Raw genomic sequence first — 21,526 nt, 5'->3', positions numbered from 1 at the left:
TGGCTTGGATTTGACATGAATCATGGGACTTGTGCTTCTACCGTTCGTCCTCTGTTTAGACAATTAAAATCGATCTCCATTATTTATTGAGATTTCTTCACCTAGGCTTGGATGAGAGGACCCGTGGGCTCCTACTGGATGGTCCGGATCAAACCTTTGACGTACGGTGGTGGCCTATAGAATTCATCTGCAGGCACTGTTGCGAAACAGAGCCTGCGCAATTAGCGCTGTGATGGCTGGTGGGTCCCAGATTGACCTCAGAAGGAAAATCCAATCCGCTCATTACATTCCTCTCAAAAAACTAGCTGAAAAAGGGTGTTTATGTATGTCTTTTGGTTCCGCCTATTGAATCCTTTCTTTCACCGCCCATCCTGCATTTTATCACTATGATCTTTCAATTACTTGCATGATGCCAAAAGAAAATCTAGGCGTGGGTTAAGCCCCCATTCTGGATACAATGGATGGTTCAGATCTGGCAAAGGGGTGATGGGTGGTGCCCACTAGCCAAAAATGGCCAGCCCACGTCCATCCGCTGGACGCTGGTGCAGAAGAAGACGGGTCAACCGTCTGTGGACTGCTCTGGTCGTATGGTGCGGCGCGCGCGCATGTACCCTATGTACACACGCTGTACATGCGAGGTCATCTGTGATGTACATGTGGAATCCGTTCCATCCATTCCCTTCCTCATCCTATTTAACGTGTTAAGAACAAAATTGAAGTATATCCAGATACCAGGCGGGCCCCACATAATGATTAAAGGGGCTGATCTGTCCGTTGGGCCACTTCCAGAGGGATCCAATGGATGAAATTTTACGTGTGCGGTTAATTTATGGCCCTCAGGCCATGTATGAAGTTTTGAGTTGAACAGATGATGGAAACCCAGTGATCTTGCATTCTGGCTGACTTTCAAGCCGCTTGAGCTTCAGTTTCTCGATTTTCGCGGATCCCTGGCGTGTAGTTCCGTCGATCTTGGTCCCCTGGAGTCCGTCCCTTGCCTTGGTGCATTCTGAACGTTAAATCCGTGCTTTTAGCATCCCGATCCAGTCTCAGCTCGCAATTCCACCTTGCAACACAAACATGATTAAAATGGGTCATTCAATGGTACTATGTTCATAAATCCAGGCAATAACTAGGTCTGATATGTAATATTTGACCCTCAACACTGTCCCACCATCAAACACCCATCAATGGCCCCCACATTAATGGTGGAAAGTTCACCAAATCCTCCATTTATGAAGACACTTAAATTAGCCCCAACCACTAGCTCCAACCCTTCATTAGCCCCATCATTAATGCCTCCCACCAAGGCATCATCCAAGCCATTAAGGAGGGGAGTATCTTCATCACCCAAGGCCATTAACTCATCCAATGATGAGGACCCACCAACTCTAGCAACAATGTCATCCACCAACCTATCTTGGTTGGCCCATGAAAGGAGTGGCCAAGATGGAGAAAAGACAATAAGGAAAAAAGAAAGCAAGGGAGAGATTCTTGGTGGAATCGAACCTTCGAACGCAAAGATTGATGAGGACCAGCAGTAGGGGAATATTTACATTGTTCGAAGAAGAACTGGCCAAGAAAACTCGACAGAAGGGAGACTGACGGCAAGCAAGTTGCCACCTGTCCATACATTTTAATCTCGCTTCCTCAGGATTGGCTCTGGGACCCATAGTAGGTGAAAATGGCAGGTGACATCAACTAGATGCACCCTAGTTTTTGCCATTATAAATGGACCTCTACATTTACCGAGATGTGATCAACAATGTCCAAAATCTTCCCCAAGTGACTAATTATGAGGATGTGGGACTAAAACTGGCCTATCAAACCCGAAAATGCTCAAATGATGATCAAGGTGAACTTAAATGATCCGAACTGTTATAGCATCACCAAGACATGATCCATGCCATCAATCAACTTCCTCAATAACAAGAACATCAAATACATGCATCAAGAGACCAAGATCTGAAGAAAAAATGTACATTTCATTTGTCAAGACCATTTAAGCCATACAAATACAAGTGTCCGATCCTTCAGAGAGGAATATAAGAAAAATCATGTGCAAAGTTGTTGAAGAAGGATCGAATACCTGCTAAAGCCCCTACAAATGGCCCACGCAGTCATCATCATCATCTCTCTCCTGCTGCCTTGCATAAAACTCGTCCACCAGATGCGCCATCACCGAACCACCAACATATCGATGAGTGAAGAGAGGAGAAAAGATCAACCCCATGCCGAACTGACGATACCACAAAGCATAATCTCTGTCAAGCAGATGAAGTTCAGTGCCGATATCCCAGTAAAGCTACCTGCAACAACTGAACCAGAGCGAATCAGCTTTGTGGATGGTGACTAGAGCTAGGCAAGGGACTACTTGACTTGCCTAACTCGACTCGTTTGGACCCGACTCGACCCGAACCGAATGGGTGAGTCAGTCTGAACCGAGTAGGTTTCTCCCAATCCAAACTCAAATTGAGTCGAGTTCGAGTTACCTAGTAACTCGACCCGACTCAACCTGAAACTCGATCCGGTCAAATTGGACTCGATCTGAAACTAACTCGACTTGGTTTTAGGTGTGTGTGTGTGTGTGTGTGTGTGTGTGTGTGTGTGTGTGTGTGTGTGTGTGTGTGTGTGTATAAAATACAATAAACCTCGACCCGATCCCAAACTCTCTTCCTCCCTCATCCTCCTCTTCCAATCCCGGCAACCATCCACCTCCATCACCTCTCTCTCTCTCTCTCTCTCTCTCTCTCTCTCTCTCTCTCTCTCTCAATCCAAATTGGCGCCAACTTGAACCGACTCAGTACTTTTTACCAGGTTGGACTTGGTTCGGGTAAGTCTAGGCCAAACCCGTATTCGGATTGGTTTAGGCATGCTGGACTCGGTATCGAGTGGAGTCGAGTTCAAGTCAGGCCTATTTCAAAACTGGATTGAGTCGAGTCAGCCCTAACTTGGTCCAACTCAACTCAATGCCCAACTCTAGTGGTGACAAAGGCACATATGGAACCCCGATAAGCTAAGCAAATAGTTGCTCACCTAGATACCATCTATAGGTATCAGGGTCAAAGAGCATGCGACACTGACGAGACGCCTCAAACACCATCTCGGCCGACAACATCGAGAACATACAAAGACAAGCGTAGGGTGTCATTCAAAATTGTAGAAGGTGATCAAAAAGCAAGCAGAAGACAACAGTCAGATATTAAAGATCAACACTTACACATTCTGGGTCATCAAGATCAGCCTGCCAATTATCCTCTAATTTTTGTAAAACATGATAGCGATTGTTCGGCCGCCACAACATGAAGCAACATCGAGGACGATCCTGATCCTTAAAGGGTGAGGCAAGATGGGAAAAATGGTCATAAAAATAGGTTTGAGGATCAAAAAAAAAAGAGAAGTGAGCATTCTTACCATTCAAAGGATCAAGAAATCCAAGCTAAGGAAGTGGCAGTCACCTCGATAATAGACCAAAACCAGGTCCAAGAGCGGCTTTCATGACTAACTTTATCCAGACCATGGTACAAACGAGCCAAGATAGTCGCATTTTAATTGTAAGGGAACGAGATGTCATCCAGCAAAAAGATCAATCTATGATTCATCCTCTCATTACTGTGGCAGAATATGAGAGAGCCCAAGAGGAACATCACCATGGCTCTAGCCTTGAAGCCGACCGTCTAATCACCCTTCGGGATAATATGCGTGAAGGTGGTCGTCAGCCATTGGAGTTTCAATTGGTTATAATAGAATTTCGAACTAAAGGGGAATATCACCAAGGAGATTCTTCCAGTCACTATCTGTAACGGCTGGTAGAGTCTCAGCATTCGGCACGCATGCACCGTAGGATGGAAACGTCCACGTGCATAAAAACGTCCAATGAGGTAATCCCCCACTCACCAAAGGGAAGCTGGAATGTGTGAGTATTGTCCCCCCAATGCTCACAGAACGCCACCACCAACATCCTACTAGCATGGAGAAATTAAAGACTCAAGAAGCCTACTAATGGGGAAGCCTCCAAGATAGCATCAAGTTGAGGTTGAGGGCCGGGGAACCAATCTTCCCAATTCTCGGAGCTCCTCGTCCTCTAATAGAAGGAAGAGAAACGCTAAGGTGAGCCCCCAAAGAGAGATGATTATTCTCATAAGGGATGAAAGTCAGGTCAACTTCAGACGATGATGAAGAACTAATTGAACTATGCAAACGTCGCGGCATATCTATACAAGAGCGGGTCAAGGTAATCACTTTGGGGGCCCAAGTAATCACTTTGGATCCATTATTTACATAATACAAAAATCTTCCAAAGAAAACAATACTCCTTACATGTAGCTTCATGCACATGAAAGAAAGCATCATTTTATACATGTGGGAGAAGCGGAGCAAAAGAGAGCAAAATAAAAAATCATGAAAGTGCAACTCTATGCATCACCTTAGATTTGAAGTGTTATTGATGTCCACCACTCCCTACCACATTTAAACCTCCAAGGAGCACCTATGAGAAGAAAGAGAGAAGGCAAGAGATCATATGAAGAGAAATGGGGACAAATAGAGGAAAGAGAAAGCATAAATGAACCCTACCTTTTACCCTTACCTCCTCACACCAAGAGGGCACCACATTATTGTCCAAAACTCCAAATAAAGCCCCCTACTTGAAGCCAAGGGATATAAAGAGAAAGAAAACTTAGAAGGAAGAAAGGAAAGAGAAAGATGATGAAACTTGGAAGTATAGCACGGTAGAACAAGCCACCTCAAGCTGAAATATATAAAGGAAGAGACCACACCCCATTACCCGGAGCATGAAAGAAACCAACGGGTAAAGGGAGGACCAGTGGCAGTCAAGCTGCCGTCAGTCCTCCTTTTCGCTGATGAGACTTGGCCTAGCCATCTCTTTTGGGAAGAGAGGGACCTTGGGAAGACCTCCTTACAAGGAATCTTGCACAGATTGTCCATTGTGAGGTGATGGAGGAGAAAAGAGAGTAAATGATGGGAAAAAAAATCAAATTTCAATCCCAAAATCTAATAATTAATGAGAAATTGGAGATAAATTTAAAGGATGATGTGGAGGAGAGAGAAAGTCTTATGCATTTTCAAATTTCACAAAAAACAAAATAAACCCAATAAATATTGTCATCGATCACAACTGTTGATTTGCGATTCGATGGATTGGATCATTTTTAAAAACTTCATAATTTTTCTAATAAAAACCAACATCGATCATGACCACCAATTCACGATCCAATGTACTGGAACCTTTTCAAAAATTAAAATACTAACATTGATTGTAACCATCGATTCACGATCTGATGGACTAAATGCTTCCAATAAATTCTATAATCGATCTCGACTGTCGATTCGCAATCTGATGGACTAGATCCTTTTCAAAAATAAAAATACCAACATTGATCGTGATCATTGATTCAATGGACTTAATTCTTTCCAATAACAACCAGCATCAATTGCAAGAGTTGACTCGCGATCCGATGAATTGGATCCTTTTCAAAAATATCAAAATATCAGCATCGATTGCGACCTTCAATTCCCGATCCGATGGGTTAGACCACTTTTAGAATCCGAAAAGCATTTCTCCAAAGAGTCACAAAATTAGTGGGATGACGGATCTGATCGATCATAGATCAAAATCTTGACCACAAAAACCCTTGGGACGACAGACTCAATTAGTCGCAAATCGAAATCCTGACTGTCATCCACAAACGAGCTACATCATAAAAGCTGGAGTTGATCATAACCAACAATCTGAATCAACCTAAAAACAATCAAGTCTGATCACCTTGTGAGATGATTGAACCAATCAACTATCTCTAATTGGATTCTTAATCACAACCACTAAGCGGACTTGCATCAAAAGAACCATCCCCAGGAGATCTCGATGCTAATTTCGACAACTATAGCATCTTTAAAATTCATAATCCCCAGCTAAGTCAATCACCATCACAACTAGCATGTGCATTAATCCCTCACATATTTTCAATAAAAACCAGTTTACTTGAAGTCACATAGGCATCCCCAATAGAGACGGCCAATAGCTAGACAGATTTCAAAATCATCTTGCTATAAAAATCCCCCACGGAGTATCACTCCCTATAGTGGGGCGACTTCTAAAATTAAAAAATATTTGCATAATAAGGTGTCAGACTTCCGAGGCACTAAAAGATCTTCCATATCTCTAGGTGGGAGTCAGCGCAAAATCAAATAAGATCTGATATCTCGCGGTTTTCCCCAGAGATTGTCCAATTTAAATGCCATCAAAATATGATTGGATTGAACTCAAGTGTCAACTCCATTGTATCAAATGATAATGCTCTTAAAAGATTATAGGCCAAGACTAGTTAGAAGAAATCATCCAAATGGCGAAAAAGACAAATTATAACTTAAATGTCAAAACCAGAAGATTGTATGGAAATAGGTCACCCGCACATACCTATGTAGAATTTGATCGAGTCCAAGTTGGCATTGTGAGTTCCCCGTAAGGCCACAAAAAGTGCAAGGAAGTTAACCACTTTGATGATCAAACAAAACACGTACTCCTAGGGTGATCTAGGAAGCAACGGACAATCCAATACTAGGTCAGTATCTTTGTAAGGTTGTGGAAAGCGCATGGGCTTTACTATACCTTTTCGATGTTAGTATCGATTAAGAGTGAAAGGGTTGCAATTAGTGACCCGCGCAGGAATAATCACAACGTTTTCCTCACTCCCTCGTAATATGTGTGAGTTATCTATTTCCAAGCAAGCAGCTGACATAGACACAAAGAAATGCAACAAATCCATATTGCAATTCATGACTGACTGGCAAAGGAGTGGTGTCAACTCATTTTGGCATTCGATTGCACACAACCTCAGCTAAAGAGGAGCATCTGTGGACACCCCATCCCAGGATGATAAGCTAATTGAGTTTAAACGAATGGATAAACAACCGAACCCCAATCCTAAACCCTAACCCTATAAGCCTAAACCCTAGGAACCCCAGTCCTAAACCCTAAACTCAGCCCATTCAACCCAGTCAATTCAGTCTGCCTAACCCTGAACCTTAGGAACCAAGAACCTTAGAGCCTCGATTTAAGTTGGTGAGTCAACTCACCTAATTAAGCCCAAAACTAAGCCCAATCGAAGAAATGACCGAAACCTCTAAGCAACAACCCTCATAGTAGAGCCTCCACATGCTCTGGAGGATGTTGTCTGCAAAAGCAGGGAGTCCAAGTGGGGACCGGCAGCACCCTGGCTGCCACCGGCCACATGACACTCCTCCTCTTTGGGGCAACGACCCTCAAGCATGTAGAACTCTCCTTTTGTAAACACTTGAAGTGCATTTACTTCGATGCTCATCTTCTTATCCAAAATTACCATTTTACCTCCTCATCTAACCAATGAGATGATGTTATATAGAAATCTCCAATTTCAGTCATTCAACCACTTTTTACCCTTAGGATCACCAGGAATTATCAAAAAACCAGGTTGAGAGACTATAAATAGCCCACTTCCCTTCTCAATTCAAGCATCCTAGATATATCAGAAAAGCATGATCCACTCTCATTAGTCATTTAGTCATTCCTCAACTAAGGAGAGTGAGTGAGAGTGAGAGTGAGAGAGAGAGAGAGAGAGAGAGAAAGAGAGAAAGAGAGAGGGAGAGCCCAGCTCTGATCTAGCCTAGTATAGCCGGAGTCTAAACCTCCTGAGCCACCCAAGTTCGAATCTAAGCTACTTAATCTAACCTTGTGACACTATCGTTCATCCAGTCATTCAAGCCTTTATTAGTTTTATCAAATCATTACATTAACATCGTGCGACATTTATTCCCTTATCAACCCCTATGCTCCTCATATACATTAGCGTCATAGTGCATCGTTTTCATGCATCTGACTAGTGGGCGTTTGCTCTGTGGCTTATCGATGTAATTAGATCTTACTCATCAGAAACCTTAGTCAGTTAGTTATTGTTTTAGCATATACATTATATTTCATCATTTTCTCGTATCTAACTAGCGAATGTATGTTCTGAGACCTACTGATATAATACAGCAGGTCTACCAGAAACCTTACCCAGTTGGTTGTCATTTTATCATAAGCATCTATACAGCATTAAGCATCTCATACAGCATTAAGCATCTCATAAATATACCCTGCACTTGATCGTTTTAAACGTATGCTCTGCGGCTTACGATATAGTCAAATTCTATCCATCAGAAATTCGAATCGATCAATCACTAGTATCATTGCATAGCATTACATTTTTTGCATGCGAGAACTATCATTATTCTTCAGAAATTAGTTAAATCTTATGAAGTAAAGACCGTACATTCATACGAAAAAAGTGGGTGCCTAATACCCCTTCCTTCTCTATAACCGTGGTCCCTTATTTGGAATTTCTGTAACGTAGACTCACGAATCATCTTAGGATTAATGATATTCGGGTTCTCAATCTTAAACATTTCTACGGGGTCTAACTGACTGTAGAATCGTAATAACTAGTTAGTAGTGAGTCTGGTCAAATATAACATTTTTACCCCATCACAAAAGCCCTCAAGCGAGACAACCAGTGGAAAGAATATAGTAGATCTCCCATACCCTTGGACAATCTACCTTCTAGCGTCCACAAATCATGGAAACGTCCCAACAAACAGTTTTGTACAGAGTGCATTGAGGTTCGATTCCCCCTTATGCATGAGTACATGAGGGTGTGTACGAGCTTGAACATGACTTAACACATTTTACAATAGTCTATAATAGACAGACTTATAAATCATTTTACAACTCTCATTCTATTCAATGTAAGATTAAAGATTTCACTAAATACCAAAAACCAGAATAAGTTGTTTTTTGCTTCTTTTTTTCAAACTCTCCCTTGTATTCTTTGAAATACACTTAACATTGAGTGTCCACCTGGTGTGGGTGTGGTGTAGTCGTCTGTATAAATAAATAAATAAAACAATTTCCATTCAAGAACACCGACAATTGTTTATGTTTTTAATTAGTTAATCCTCTCTCATATCTTTTTTGTTTTTTTTAAAGGGACGCCTTCTGCGCAACCATTATCGATGAAGGCCTTAACAGATAAACTCAAGGAGATATTTGCTCATGGTAACTTCAAAAGCTTTGAAGAGTTCCACGTTAGTGTTCTTGAAATCATTGCGTAAGAATTTCATCATTTTTCCATTTGAGGTCCTGTTTGGTAGAAAATCAAAATCTACATTTTAGTCGAATGCATTGGTGTGGTCACTTCATTTTGAACTCACTAAGCGTTTGGGGTCAATCGTGGAAAATGAAACCCAACTCGGCAGGTTATCTATATTCCTAGACAATTTGCGTGAATTTCTACAGAACATCCAAACACCCCCAAATGTCATTTTTGTTCAACTTTAACCATTAATGAGCAGGAAATGCTACTTCTCTCACTTATTTTTCCTTAATTGTGCAAATGCAGCAATTACAACTCAAGCATGCCCGGCATACCTTATGATGCACCAAATCTCCAAGCTGTAAAGGTTAGTTGCATTCACCGAGTCGCTTTCCTAGCAAAACTCCACCTAATCTCCTACGGCGATTGGTTGATCAGGTGCTTGCTTGGGGCCCATCTCTGACATTCTCGTTGTGTATCGATCCCCACTGTGTCCTAATCATCAGGTGGTCCAACATATACGAGGATTTGGAGAATTGGTCACTTTACCATTCATCTATTTTGGATGTGTGTGGCCGACTCGATGATCTGGTCTGCCTGATTTTTGAAAGATGGGATCTATGTAGAGGGGACCGCCTGATGAGTAGCTCCGATCTTTTGGTTCTCTACACGTCATTGATGTAATAATCAATTCACAAAAGATCATGCTGATCAGATGAGAATGTCGACCAATCAGGTAGTTGATTGAAACTTTCACTTTGAATGATACAAACCAATGGTCAGGATCATCAGGTTAGCTGGGTTTGTGGATTTGGCCTAGACACAGCAGTGCCTAGAAAATGGATGCTATCAATCCCAACCATAGCTGCAAGTGGATCGCATCCAGCATGTGGTTGGAAGAACTTGCAGTATGGCACATTTAGCACCCGTATTCAATCTCTACTGAAAATGATCGCTCCCCTTTGGATTTTAAAGGATGTTGGAAGAAATAATATATATATATATATATATATATATATATATATATATATATATATATATATATATTGAGAAATATGATTGAAGTGCTAGACTAGCATGTGCGGAAGAAATAATATATATATATATATATTATTTCTTCCACTTGCTCAATCTCTCTACAGTCATGAGTGTAAACAAGGAGCTGTCTCTCGTTCTCGATTGCACCTGCTCATGTTATGATGTGAGCCCAAAAATCAGATAATCCAAAGCTCAAGTATAGGCCACACAATAAGGAATGGTGGGATGGAATACCCACCATTGAAAATTTTCTGAGGCCCACCGTGTTTTTATGATGCCCTCAAAGCCATTCATAAGTAGGCCTCACAAGGATGAAGGGAAAAACCATATGTCAGCCTGATCCAAGATTTGGTGGGCCCTAAGAAGGTTTTGATGGTAGTCCTTTGCATTCCCTCCTTATGGTGTGTGGGTCCACTTGGAGTTTTGGATCGGCCTAATATTTTAGATCTCATCTTTAACATAAGCTGGCTCAAAATTGAAATGATTGACAGAGTGATTTCACACACACATCATGGTGACCACCGGAGCTTTTTGTTGGCCGAGACCTGTGGCTCCATGCAACATTGAAATTCCGGTCCGGTTGTGAAGCGTAGATCCAATGTAATAGTGGTTGTGCAGTCAATAAATTTGAGCCGTCCCTCTGGTGGACCTTTTAGTTGTCAACCCATTGTAGTAAAAACAATCCCAACATGCAATCCTAGCTGTCAAATTTGTGGCCCGAACAATCCAAAGATGGAAAAAATAGTGTTAAAAAGTCAGATGCAGATTCAAGGATCTAGAAACTTCCATGGTTTCTAACACGGTGAGATTTGATTGAGCCACGTGTTCCTGTCGAAGATGGAGCCATGTTTGAGCAGGCACTGACCTAAACAACTTTTTTAACGTGCTTTGTTGATGTCAGTAGAATGCAGCCCAATCAAATCTTGCCACTTCAAGATTGATGGTAGTAGTAGGTAGTTACCCAGAGCTACTTAATCCATAAGCACAACCTGGCAGTGTACACATGACATACAATCATCTCAATCAAAATTGTCCAAATGGACGACCCACCATGGAGGTGGGCCAGAGCATTAAAATAAAATTGATCGAACAATCATGCCATTTTGATTGGTTGATGTTCTGTTGTATCTAGACCATTGGCTACTTCCATCTTGACTGTCCATTAATATACCATAAGTACAATGACGGCGGGCCATCCATTAATTGGATGGCCACAATTTTCCTAGATTCTCCAATCAGCATGCTTGTCATACTGTGAACCATCCATGCTGGGGTGTCAGATGAACGGTCCAGATTAGCCAACTGTATTAATTAACTTCATAAAATACAGGAATGCTTTAGTAAGTGGAAAAAGGCCAGTAAAGAGGAGAAGATGAAGGTGATTGAAGACTTACTTCCAATGACCAATCCATACAGAACTGCCACCATCGTCACTGGCATTGTGGCACCTATGGCCGCTATGATCGTGAAGAGGACCGCCGAAAACGTCCCTATACTCGACATGATTAAAATGGTCCCTGACGCTGTCTTTGTGCCATTCGCAACCGTGGTCGCGCTTACATCGATCAGATTCTTCCCGAAGAATGCTCTCCAGAAACATAAAATCAAGTATAGAAAAGCATAAAACCAGATGAATAGCACCTAATGATCAGTAGCCATGAATGTGGTCCCTTGTGATATTCTACATTACGTTGGTGCTCCATGCACTTAATAATGAGTTGGATGTGCAACATATATGTAACTACATTGTATTTATTTCTTTATGTTTGTGTCTATAGAATTCTCCACATTTATGGGTAGCAGTTGGGGAGAGCAATGAGCCAGGCCTCGCGGTCTGGTCTGGGCTGGACTAAGCCAAAGCCAATGATGAAAAGCCTAGTGTGGTCCGTTACCTTGGTATATATTTAGGTATTAGTAATCTAGACTGAGTGGAGATACCTCGTTTCAATACTTGAGGTCTTGGTATCAATCCCTAGCAGGGGTGGGTAACATGGAGTGTGTGTACTGACATGGGTGTGTACTAACAGGCTAATCAAAAAATAAAAGGGTATTAGTAATCTAGACTGTAGGCTATTACTAGTGTATATAATAATAATAAGAACTTCGATACTCTGGTAGAGCATGAAAGGCGATATACATGCACTCAGAATGCCCAAATGATGGACCCCACTTTAAACTGTTCAGATGCTACAGAAAACTTTGATACTGGTTAATAAATATATGATATTCACTAATTGGGGCTAATCTGTACTAGCCTTAGCCCACCCCTAGGCTGGTCCAACCCATTAGGGAAGGGCTAGGGTCACAACTCATTGCCACCCAAGGTGGTAGTAATGACAATGGAAGGAAAGTCAATCGGAAGTAGATTGGCTGGTGTGTTGACGTCACCAAGTTATGTGGGTCCCATCACTAGGTATGTGTTATATCCCAACCGTCCTTCCATTTGGTGAGCTCGTAGAAAGGATTGAGCCGAAAATAAAGACAGATCCAGGGATCAAGTGCACCACACTACAAAAAACAAAAAACAATGGGAGATTGAACGTCTGCCATTGAAACCCTTTTGGGATTACATTAGTTTTGGATCAATGTGATTTTTTTTTTCCTCTTCATCCTGTGTGACCATATGAAAGGATTGGATAGAAAATAACCGTTATGGTGGGCCCTATGAATAATGGTGAGAATCATTGTCCCCGATGCTGTTTGTGGTGTGGTTTATTTAAGCTTTGGATATGAATCATTTTTGAGATCATGCTCTCAAATGATCTCGTAAAATGAATGAATGGTGTGGATATAATAAATACATCATTTTGGGGCCACGGAACTTTGATCTCCTTTGAACCGTCAGCTGAGGGACCAGATCAGTGGTGTGTGGTATACCAGCCAATCCGCTTCCAAGTCAATCATGCGCAACAAAGGATGTATTGTTTGGACACGGATTTCTCGTGAAAGACTTTCACAGTGAGTTCCTTCGCTGAAAACCCAGGTGAGGCCCACCGTGATATTTTTGTAAAATCTACTCTGTCCAGTCGTTTTCTGAGCAGAATCCAAGATTCAAGTGTGCGGCACTTAAGGTAAAAGTGGGTAGAGGCATTCTTACCGTTGAAACTTCTTAGGATCGAAGTGATGTGTACATGACATCCGTTCATAACATCATTCCTACTAGTATGAACTGAAAATATAAATATTATATTGATTCAAAACAACGGTGGCCCCACGAATATTTCAACTGTAGATGTTCAATCCTCACGTTTTCTGCCCACTTGAGTCTTCCATCTGGCTCATTTTCTAACCCATGTCCTAAAATGAGATCAAAAAATAGATGGACGGAGTGAATTTCTCAAAAACATCACTATGCCCCCACCTAAGTTTCTGGTGCAGGAAGACTTTTGCAGGAAATCTGCGTCCGTATTGTTGGTACGATGGGTCCAGCGGAGCAAATACCCTCAGATGGACAACACTAGGCATTTTAACATTGCCTATCAAATGTACGATGAAATGAAAATGTCCAGAGGTGGCAGTGGGTCGGGTCAGGGTCAACCCAAGCCAAGCCCGTTTACTAAACATGCTAGGAATTTTGTTCAGAGCCCGACTTGCAACCGGGTACTCATTCATGTCTTTTATTGACAATCCCTGGGCAGACTAAATTCGGTAGGCTATAATCCCAGTCTGATCCATTTACTCAAATAGACCATATTTCTAACCAAATTTGGATGGCACCCATTAAGCTTTGGACGAGACCCACCTCAGAATGGGGCCGGGCCTACCAATCCACTGCTAACAGTTTCTTAGACCTCTTGATTTTCACTTTTGAGAGGAAGACCGCGCTCTATAAGATCGGATTAGGTGGATCCACGGAGGTGGGTGGGACCCCTGACTGTGGAGCCCACTGTGATGTGTGTGATTACATCCACACCATCCATCCGTGTTGAAAGTTCGTTTTAGAACACAATCAAAAAAATGAAGCAGATCCAAATCTCAGATGGACCATAATCTGCTCCCATAGAGTGATCTTCCTCTCAAAAGTGACAATCAAGAGGTTGGCTCCAGACCGTCTAAGAAGCAGCGGATTGGTAGGCCCGACCTGATTCTGAGGTGGGTTTAGCCCAAAGCTTAATGGGTGCCATCAAACTTTGGTTAGAAATATTGTCCACTGAGTAAATGGATCAGACTGGGATTGTAGCCCACCGAATTTAGTCTGGCCATGGATTGTCAATAAGGGCCTGTTTGGCTAGCCGGATTGAACGAGATTAAGAGGGATGGGATCAATTTTAAGGTAATGATGGTGATGTCAGTGGATTCGTTTAAGATCCATGGGTTTGCTATATCCCAGGACAAGATCACTGGGTCTGTTTGGCATGTTTGGCATATCCCAAGATTTTACCTTCCAATCCCTTCTAATCCGTCCGTCCAAACACGCCCCAGGCCTGATTGAACAGGATTAGGAGGGATGGGATCAATTTTAAGGTAATGATGGTGATGTCAGTGGATTGGTTTAAGATCCATGGGTTTGCTATATCCTAAGACAAGTTCACCAGGTCTGTTTGGCATATCCCAGGATTTTACCATTCAATCCCTTCCAATCCGTCAGTCCAGACACCCCCTAAAAGACAAATGGATACCTGTTGCAAGTCGGGTTTGGTACAAAATTCTTAGCATGTTTAGTAAACGGGCTTTGCTTGGGTTGACCCTGACCCGACGCACTGCCACCTCTGGACATTTTCATTTTACCCTACATTTGATAGGCAATGTTCAAATGGCTCGTGTGGTCCATTTGGGGTATTTGCTCGGCCATCCATGGTTTAGACCGATCATACCAACATTACATCCTTTCTCGCACATGATCGACTTTCTTTCCATTGTCACTACTACCACCTTGGGTGGCAATGAGCTGGTGCCCTAGCCCTTCCCTAATGGGTTGAACCAGCCTAGGGGTGAGCTAAGGCTAGTACAGATTAGACATCTAGTTATAGTGCGGTGCCATCTCATGTACAATTAGTAAATGTGCATTTATTAACCAGTATCAAAGTTTTTTTGTGGCACATAGATGTTAAATAAGATCATTTGTCAACTAAGCACATGCCCCCACCTAATTATCTACCATATACATGGGACTTACATTGTTCACATTTTAAAGTGGGGTCCATCGTTTGAGCATTTTTATATGCATGTATGTCACCCTTCATGCTCTACGAGTATGAAGTTCTTCGTATTATTATATACACTGGTAATAGCCAATGGTCTAGATTACTAATGCCTAAATATGGACGCAGATTAGCTACCGACGGGATAGTGACAAGTGGATTAGTGAGAATAGCTACTGAAGTGACATCACCAAGTCTTGTTGGCGCATATCCATACTGTCCATCCATTTGGAGAGACATTTTAGGGCATAAGCCAAAGAATGAGGCAGATCCAAAGCTATAGTGGATCCCACCATAGAAAATAGTGGAGAGTGATGCCCACGGTTGAAACCTTCCTAGGTCCACTATAATGTTTATTTGAGATCGAACCTGTTAATAAGTTTAACATAGACATGAACGAAGGGAAAATACGAATATCAGCTTAATCGAAAACTCCCCTACCCCTTGAAAGTTTTTAATAGTGGGTGTCACTCTCCCCACTTTTATCTGTAGTAGGGTCCACTCGAGCTTTGTATGTGACTCATTCTTTGGCTCATACTTTAAAATGATCTCTAAATGGATGGACAGTATGTATACAACACATACATTTATGTGTGGTGTTCATTCACACCGTTCATCCAACATCATTTTAGATCATGAGCCAAAAAATGAATCATCTCTAAATCTCAACTAGACCACACCACAAATAGCAGCGGGGACAATGATTTTCACTCTCAAAACATTCATAAGCCCTACTATAACATTTATTTTCCATCCAATCTGTTCATAAGGTCAAAAATACGTGGATGAAGAGGAAAAAAATATAATATTGATCCAAAACTTCTGTAACCCCAAAAAGGTTTTAATGGTAGACGTTCAATCCCCCACTACTTTTTGCATTGTGGTCCACACGATCTTTAGATCTGTCTTATTTTTCGGCCCAAGACTTATGATGAGCTAGCCAAATATATGGATGGTTTGGATATAACACATACCTCATGATGAGACTCACAGAACTTGCTGACGTCAACACACTAGCTACACCAGCCAATCCGCCTCCCTAAATATATATACCATGGCGACCGACCACGCCAAGCTTTTCATCACCAGGCTTAGATTTGGACCCCGAGCTTAGCTCCTAGACTAAGTTTAGTGCCCAAGCCTCGGCCCTTCAAGCTAGGTCAACTAGACCAGACCGCGCGGCCTGGCCCATTGCTCTCCCAAACTGCTACCCACAAATATAGAGAAATCTATAGACACAAACATAAAGAAATATAGACAATGTAGTTACATATATGTTACACATCCTACCCATTATAAGTGCATGGAGCACCAACGTAATGTCGAATCTCACAAGGGACCGCATTCATGGCTACTGATCATTAGGTGCTATTCATCAGGCTCTCTGCTTTGCTGGACTTGATTTCATGATCCTGGAGAGCGTTCTTCTGGAAGAATCTGACCAATGTAAGTACGACCAACGATGCGGATGGCACGAAGACAGCGTCTGGGACCATTTTAATCATGTTGAGGTTAGGGACCATTTCGGCGGTCCTCTTCACGATCATAGCGGCTGGAGGTGCCACAATGCCAGTGACGATGGTGGCCGTTCTGTCTGGACTGGTCATTGTAAATAACTCTTCTAACTTCTTCATCTTCTCCTCTTCAGTGGCCTTTTTCCACCCAATATAGCATTTCTGTATTTTATGAAGTTAATTAATACAGTCGGTTAATCTGGACCGTTCATCTGACGCCCCCAGTATGGATGGTTCACAATATGACAAGCATGCTGATTGGAAAATCTAAGAAAATTGTGGCCATCCAATAAATAGATGGCCTACCGTCATTGTTTTTATGGAATAATGGACAGTCAAGATGGAAGTAGCCAATGGTCCAGATAGGACAGAGCATCAACCAATCCGAAGGACACGATTGTTCGATCAATTTTATTTTAATGCTCTGGTCCACCTCCATGGTGGGTCCATTTGGACAATTTTGATTGAGATGATTGTATGTCGGGGTGTAAAGAGAATATTTAGCAACTGAAATATGTGGCTTAAATTCTTTTTTGGTGAAATCTTAACCGCATGCTATCTACACATTCTCAAAATAATTTTTTAAATTTCTTCCAACATCGTTTAAAATCCAAAGGTGAGCGATCATTTTCAGTAGAGAATGAATGTACGGGTGCCAAATGTGCCATACTGCAAGTTCTTCCAACCACATGCTGGATGGGACCCACTTGCAGCTGTGGTTGGGATTCGTAGCATCCATTTTCTAGACACTGCTGTGCCTGGGCCAAATCCACAAACCCAGCTAACCAGATGATCCTGACCATTGGTTTGTGGCATTCAAAGCAAATGTTTCAATCAAGTACCTGATTGGTCGACATTCTCATCTGATCAGCATGATCTTTGAACATGGCCCATCCACAGATATCTATTGTTTGTCGTGAATTGATTATTACATCAATGACGTGTAGAGAACCAAAAGACCGGAGCCACTCATCAGGCGGCCGGTCCCCTCTACATAGATGTCATCTTTCAAAAATCAGGCAGATAAGATCATCGACTGGGCCGCACACATCCAAAATAGATGAATGGTAAAGTGCCCAATTCTCCAAATCCTCGTATATGTTGGCCCACCTGATGATCAGGACACAGTGGGGATCAATCGACAACGAGAATGTCAGAGATGGGTCCCAATCAAGCACCTGTTCAACCAATCATCGTAGGAGGTTAGGTGGGGTTAGGGGTGTACATCGAGCCGAACTGAGTCAAGCTGGCCTCAGCTCGACTCGGCTCGATCCCCTGGCAGACCCAGCTCGAACTCAGCTCGGTTCGGTGACCGAGCCATTGTCTCCAGCTCGACTCGGCTTGGTCAGCAGATCGGACCAGTTCGAGTCAAGTTCGAGCTCCAACTTTCGAGTTGAGTTCAAGTTCGATGAGCAAAGAGAGAAGCAGCAGGAAGCTGGTCGGGCGAGACGACTGGACGAGCAAAGAGAGGGAGGCAGCAGGGAGTTAGTCGGGCGGGATGAATGGACGAGCAAAGAGAGAGAGGGAGATCAGGGAGCTGGTCGGGCGGGATGACTGGATGAGCAGAGAGAGAGGGAGGCAGGGAGTTGGTCGAGTGATAGGCGGGTTCTTTTTTCATACAAAATAGGGAAACGGAAAAGGAGTAGATGCTAGAGTTTTTTTTAACTTTTTATACCTACCTAACCTAGTTGAGCTGAGTTCGAGCTACATATCGAACCGAGTTGAGTCAAGTTGGGGCCGGCTCGAACTTGGCTCAAAGTCTTTTTACGAGTTGTAAAAACTAGCTCGACTCGGATCAAACTCAGCTCCGAACCGAGCTTTTTCGAGCTGAGTCGAGTGACCTGACCGAGCTAGCTCGGTTTGTGTACACCCGAAGGTGGGGTTTTGCTGGCAAAACGACCCAGTGAATGTAACTAACCTGTACAGCTTTGAGATTTGGTGCATCATAACGTATCCCGGGCATGCCTGAGTTGAACTTACTGCATTTGCACAATTAAGGAAAAACAAGTGAGAGAAGAAGCATTTCCTACTCATTAATGGTTAAACTCCAACTAAAATGACATTTGGGGTGTGTTTGGATGTTATGTAGAAATTGACGTTCCGGTCACAAACTGTATAGAAATATAGATAACCTGCCGAGTTGGGTTTCATTTTCCTCCATTGACCCCAGACGCTTGGTGAGTTCAAAATGAAGTAACCACACCAATGTATTAGACTAAAATGTAGATTTTGGTTTTCTACCTAACAGGACCTCAAATGCTAAAATGATGAAATTCTTACGCAACGATTTCAAGAACACCAATGTGGAACTGTTCGAAGCTTTCAAAGTTCTGATCAGATAGTATGGCCTTCAGTTTATCTGTCAACACCTTCATTGGTAACAGTTGTGCAGAAGGCATCCCTTTCAAAAAAAAAAAAAAAAACAAATAAAGATACGAGATAGTTAGAATTAACTAATAAAATTACATAAACAAATAAGAAGCAAAAATCAACTTATTATGTTTTTTTGTCTTTAGTAAAATCTTTTATCCCATATTGACTAGAATGAGAGTTGTAAAAGAGTTTATGTGTATTTATCTTTCATAAACTCTTATAAAATATGTTATGTTCAAGCTCATACACAATTCTATGTACTCATGCACAAGAGAATCGGACCTTAGTGCACTCTGTACAGAACCGTTTGCTAGGACATTTCCATTATTATAGTTTCACCACTGTGTTCACATGATATCAGCCATGAAGCCAAACTCAAATTTTTAATCATGTGCCATTATACATCTTCAAGTACCCTACGTATGTTAATATGCATATACCACTTATGCTGCATGTGGTACTGTCCATTGTCAAGTTCTCTATTTTTGGCAAACAATGTTTGGGATGAATTGTCCAAGATAACCTATTTGGGATACATAATTCTTGCTGCATCCTAAAGGAGTGCAAGGTTTCCAAGCTCTGCATGTAGACTTGCTAAGGACAATAGGACATGGCAGAGATTGGATTGATCATGTCACACATGCAATTACAACATGTGTCAGTAATAGTAGCCTTCAACCAGACAGCCTCCACAAAGTGCATGTCCCGAAAAATAGGATGATCCACTTATTAGGTGGGACACAAACGTGCAACAAAAATGAAAAAATAAAAATAAAAATCAACAATCGACATTCAACATGCAATTTCTTTCAATATCACCGTGAGTGCTTCATTACAACTCTACACTAGATGAGGTTGTATGGTCACTAAATCTGGACTATTAAATGTTGGCCTTATTATATATGGATGGCGCATGCTCTGATTGAATAACTAATAAGGTCTTATTAATATGTTTTTCCCTTTTTAATCTGGACCATTGACATGTTCCTGTTTTCACCACCAACTGGAAGGCTACATATGAACAACAGCTAGATTCAGCAGTAATCACCAACCATACAATCACATGTATGTCCTATTCATTATAAGATGGCATGAAAATCACCAAGCATCATAACAACAGAGAGAGAAAGAAAGGTAAAAAAAAAAAAAAAGAAGAAGGAGAAATGCTCATGTCCAACCGGTTGGACCGCCAATCTACCATCCAACCATAGGATGATTTGTATCTTTTCATACGTGTGCAACATTCAACCCATTCAAAAGATGGCCTCACCATAAAGATCATCTTGTGCAAAAATTAGTTTGACCCACTCATCAAGTGGACCACACCTGGAGTTTTTAATTATGTTAGTGGAAATCCGTAGTTTTATATGTTATGGCCCATCTAACGAGGGAACGGGGCTAATTTTCACACTCGGTGATTATTATGGTGGGCCCAATCTGATTTAACGTCGCATACTCAATGAGAGAGAGAGAGAGAGAGAGAGAGAGAGAGAGAGAGAGAGAGAGGAAAAAGCTTTCGCTAACCTTTATTTACGTAACTCATGGCCATACCCATGGTGAGAGAGAGAGAGAGAGAGAGAGAGAGAGAGAGAGAGAGAGAGAGAGTGGATGTGTTAACCAAAAAGGGATGGATTTAGATAAAGAAGGGAGCGAGAATGGCTTGTTCACAGATGATATTCCTTCCTTCGGAGGAATGGAAGAAAGGTATATGTATGCATGCTTCTTTCTTTCTTTTTCTCTCGTGTGGTGCGTCGCTGATCTATTTGGCCATATGCATGGATGATGATCCGACCGTCAAATCTGGCCACGGAGTAAGAAATTGTGGTCAGACATTCTAGTAAATGATTTCTCCTGTTGAATGCAGGCCATCGATTTTATTTTATTTTTTAAATTTATTCCAACCATCAGTTTGAATGGCACGAATCAGATGGTCAAAATCACTGGTTCCATTGGCACGAGTTTTGATCTCGACCCATCCGTTATGGGACCAATTAGATGTATGCTTCCGATCATCTGACAATTCATCCATGTATTCCGAACGCCGTGCTGGACGATTGACAGGCAGACGTGACAGTCTTTGCGCCGTGTAGTACTGGATTCGAGCCACACGTTTGAATGGTTGAGCCATCCCAACCGTCTATCAGAGTGCAATGCGTCACTGGATGGGATCCACACCACATGGTTGCATGTTTGGATGATCCAAACCATCTATCTCATGGGAAAGTCTCGTGCATGAGGTATTCCATGATCATGGCAATCCGAACGGCCAGATAAGAAATAAACTAGTTGATCACTCTCATTCAACTTGAACGAATCCATCGGTCAACCATCCAAC

The 21,526-nt window shown here is 42.0% G+C and overlaps 2 protein-coding genes across 2 annotated transcripts in view; one reads left to right on the top strand and one right to left on the bottom strand.

Moving 5' to 3' along the window:
* Nucleotides 1-12,064, top strand: part of LOC131249857 (uncharacterized) — a 29,252-nt gene extending 17,188 nt beyond the window's left edge. Inside the window, exons 2-4 of the mRNA XM_058250603.1 lie at nt 9,020-9,140; nt 9,432-9,492; nt 11,494-12,064. Of these exons, the coding sequence (XP_058106586.1) occupies nt 9,020-9,140; nt 9,432-9,492; nt 11,494-11,787 (476 nt within the window). The 3' untranslated portion in view covers nt 11,788-12,064. The remainder of the gene's footprint in view (nt 1-9,019; nt 9,141-9,431; nt 9,493-11,493) is intronic.
* A 4,460-nt stretch (nt 12,065-16,524) lies between these two features.
* LOC131248211 (uncharacterized) lies at nt 16,525-20,847 on the bottom strand. Its single transcript, XM_058248351.1, has 4 exons — nt 20,716-20,847; nt 19,099-19,219; nt 18,737-18,797; nt 16,525-16,980 (listed from the first exon to the last, which is right to left on the bottom strand). The coding sequence occupies exons 1-4, from the start codon at nt 20,744-20,746 to the stop codon at nt 16,666-16,668; spliced, it is 528 nt and encodes a 175-aa protein (XP_058104334.1). The 5' UTR covers nt 20,747-20,847; the 3' UTR covers nt 16,525-16,665.
* Nucleotides 20,848-21,526: the final 679 nt, after the last annotated feature.

The sequence above is a fragment of the Magnolia sinica genome, chromosome 6 (genome assembly GCF_029962835.1).
Source record: "Magnolia sinica isolate HGM2019 chromosome 6, MsV1, whole genome shotgun sequence".
NCBI lineage: Eukaryota > Viridiplantae > Streptophyta > Magnoliopsida > Magnoliales > Magnoliaceae > Magnolia > Magnolia sinica.
Note: the sequence above shows the minus strand (reverse complement) of the source record. Positions and strands in the feature narration are given on the sequence as shown.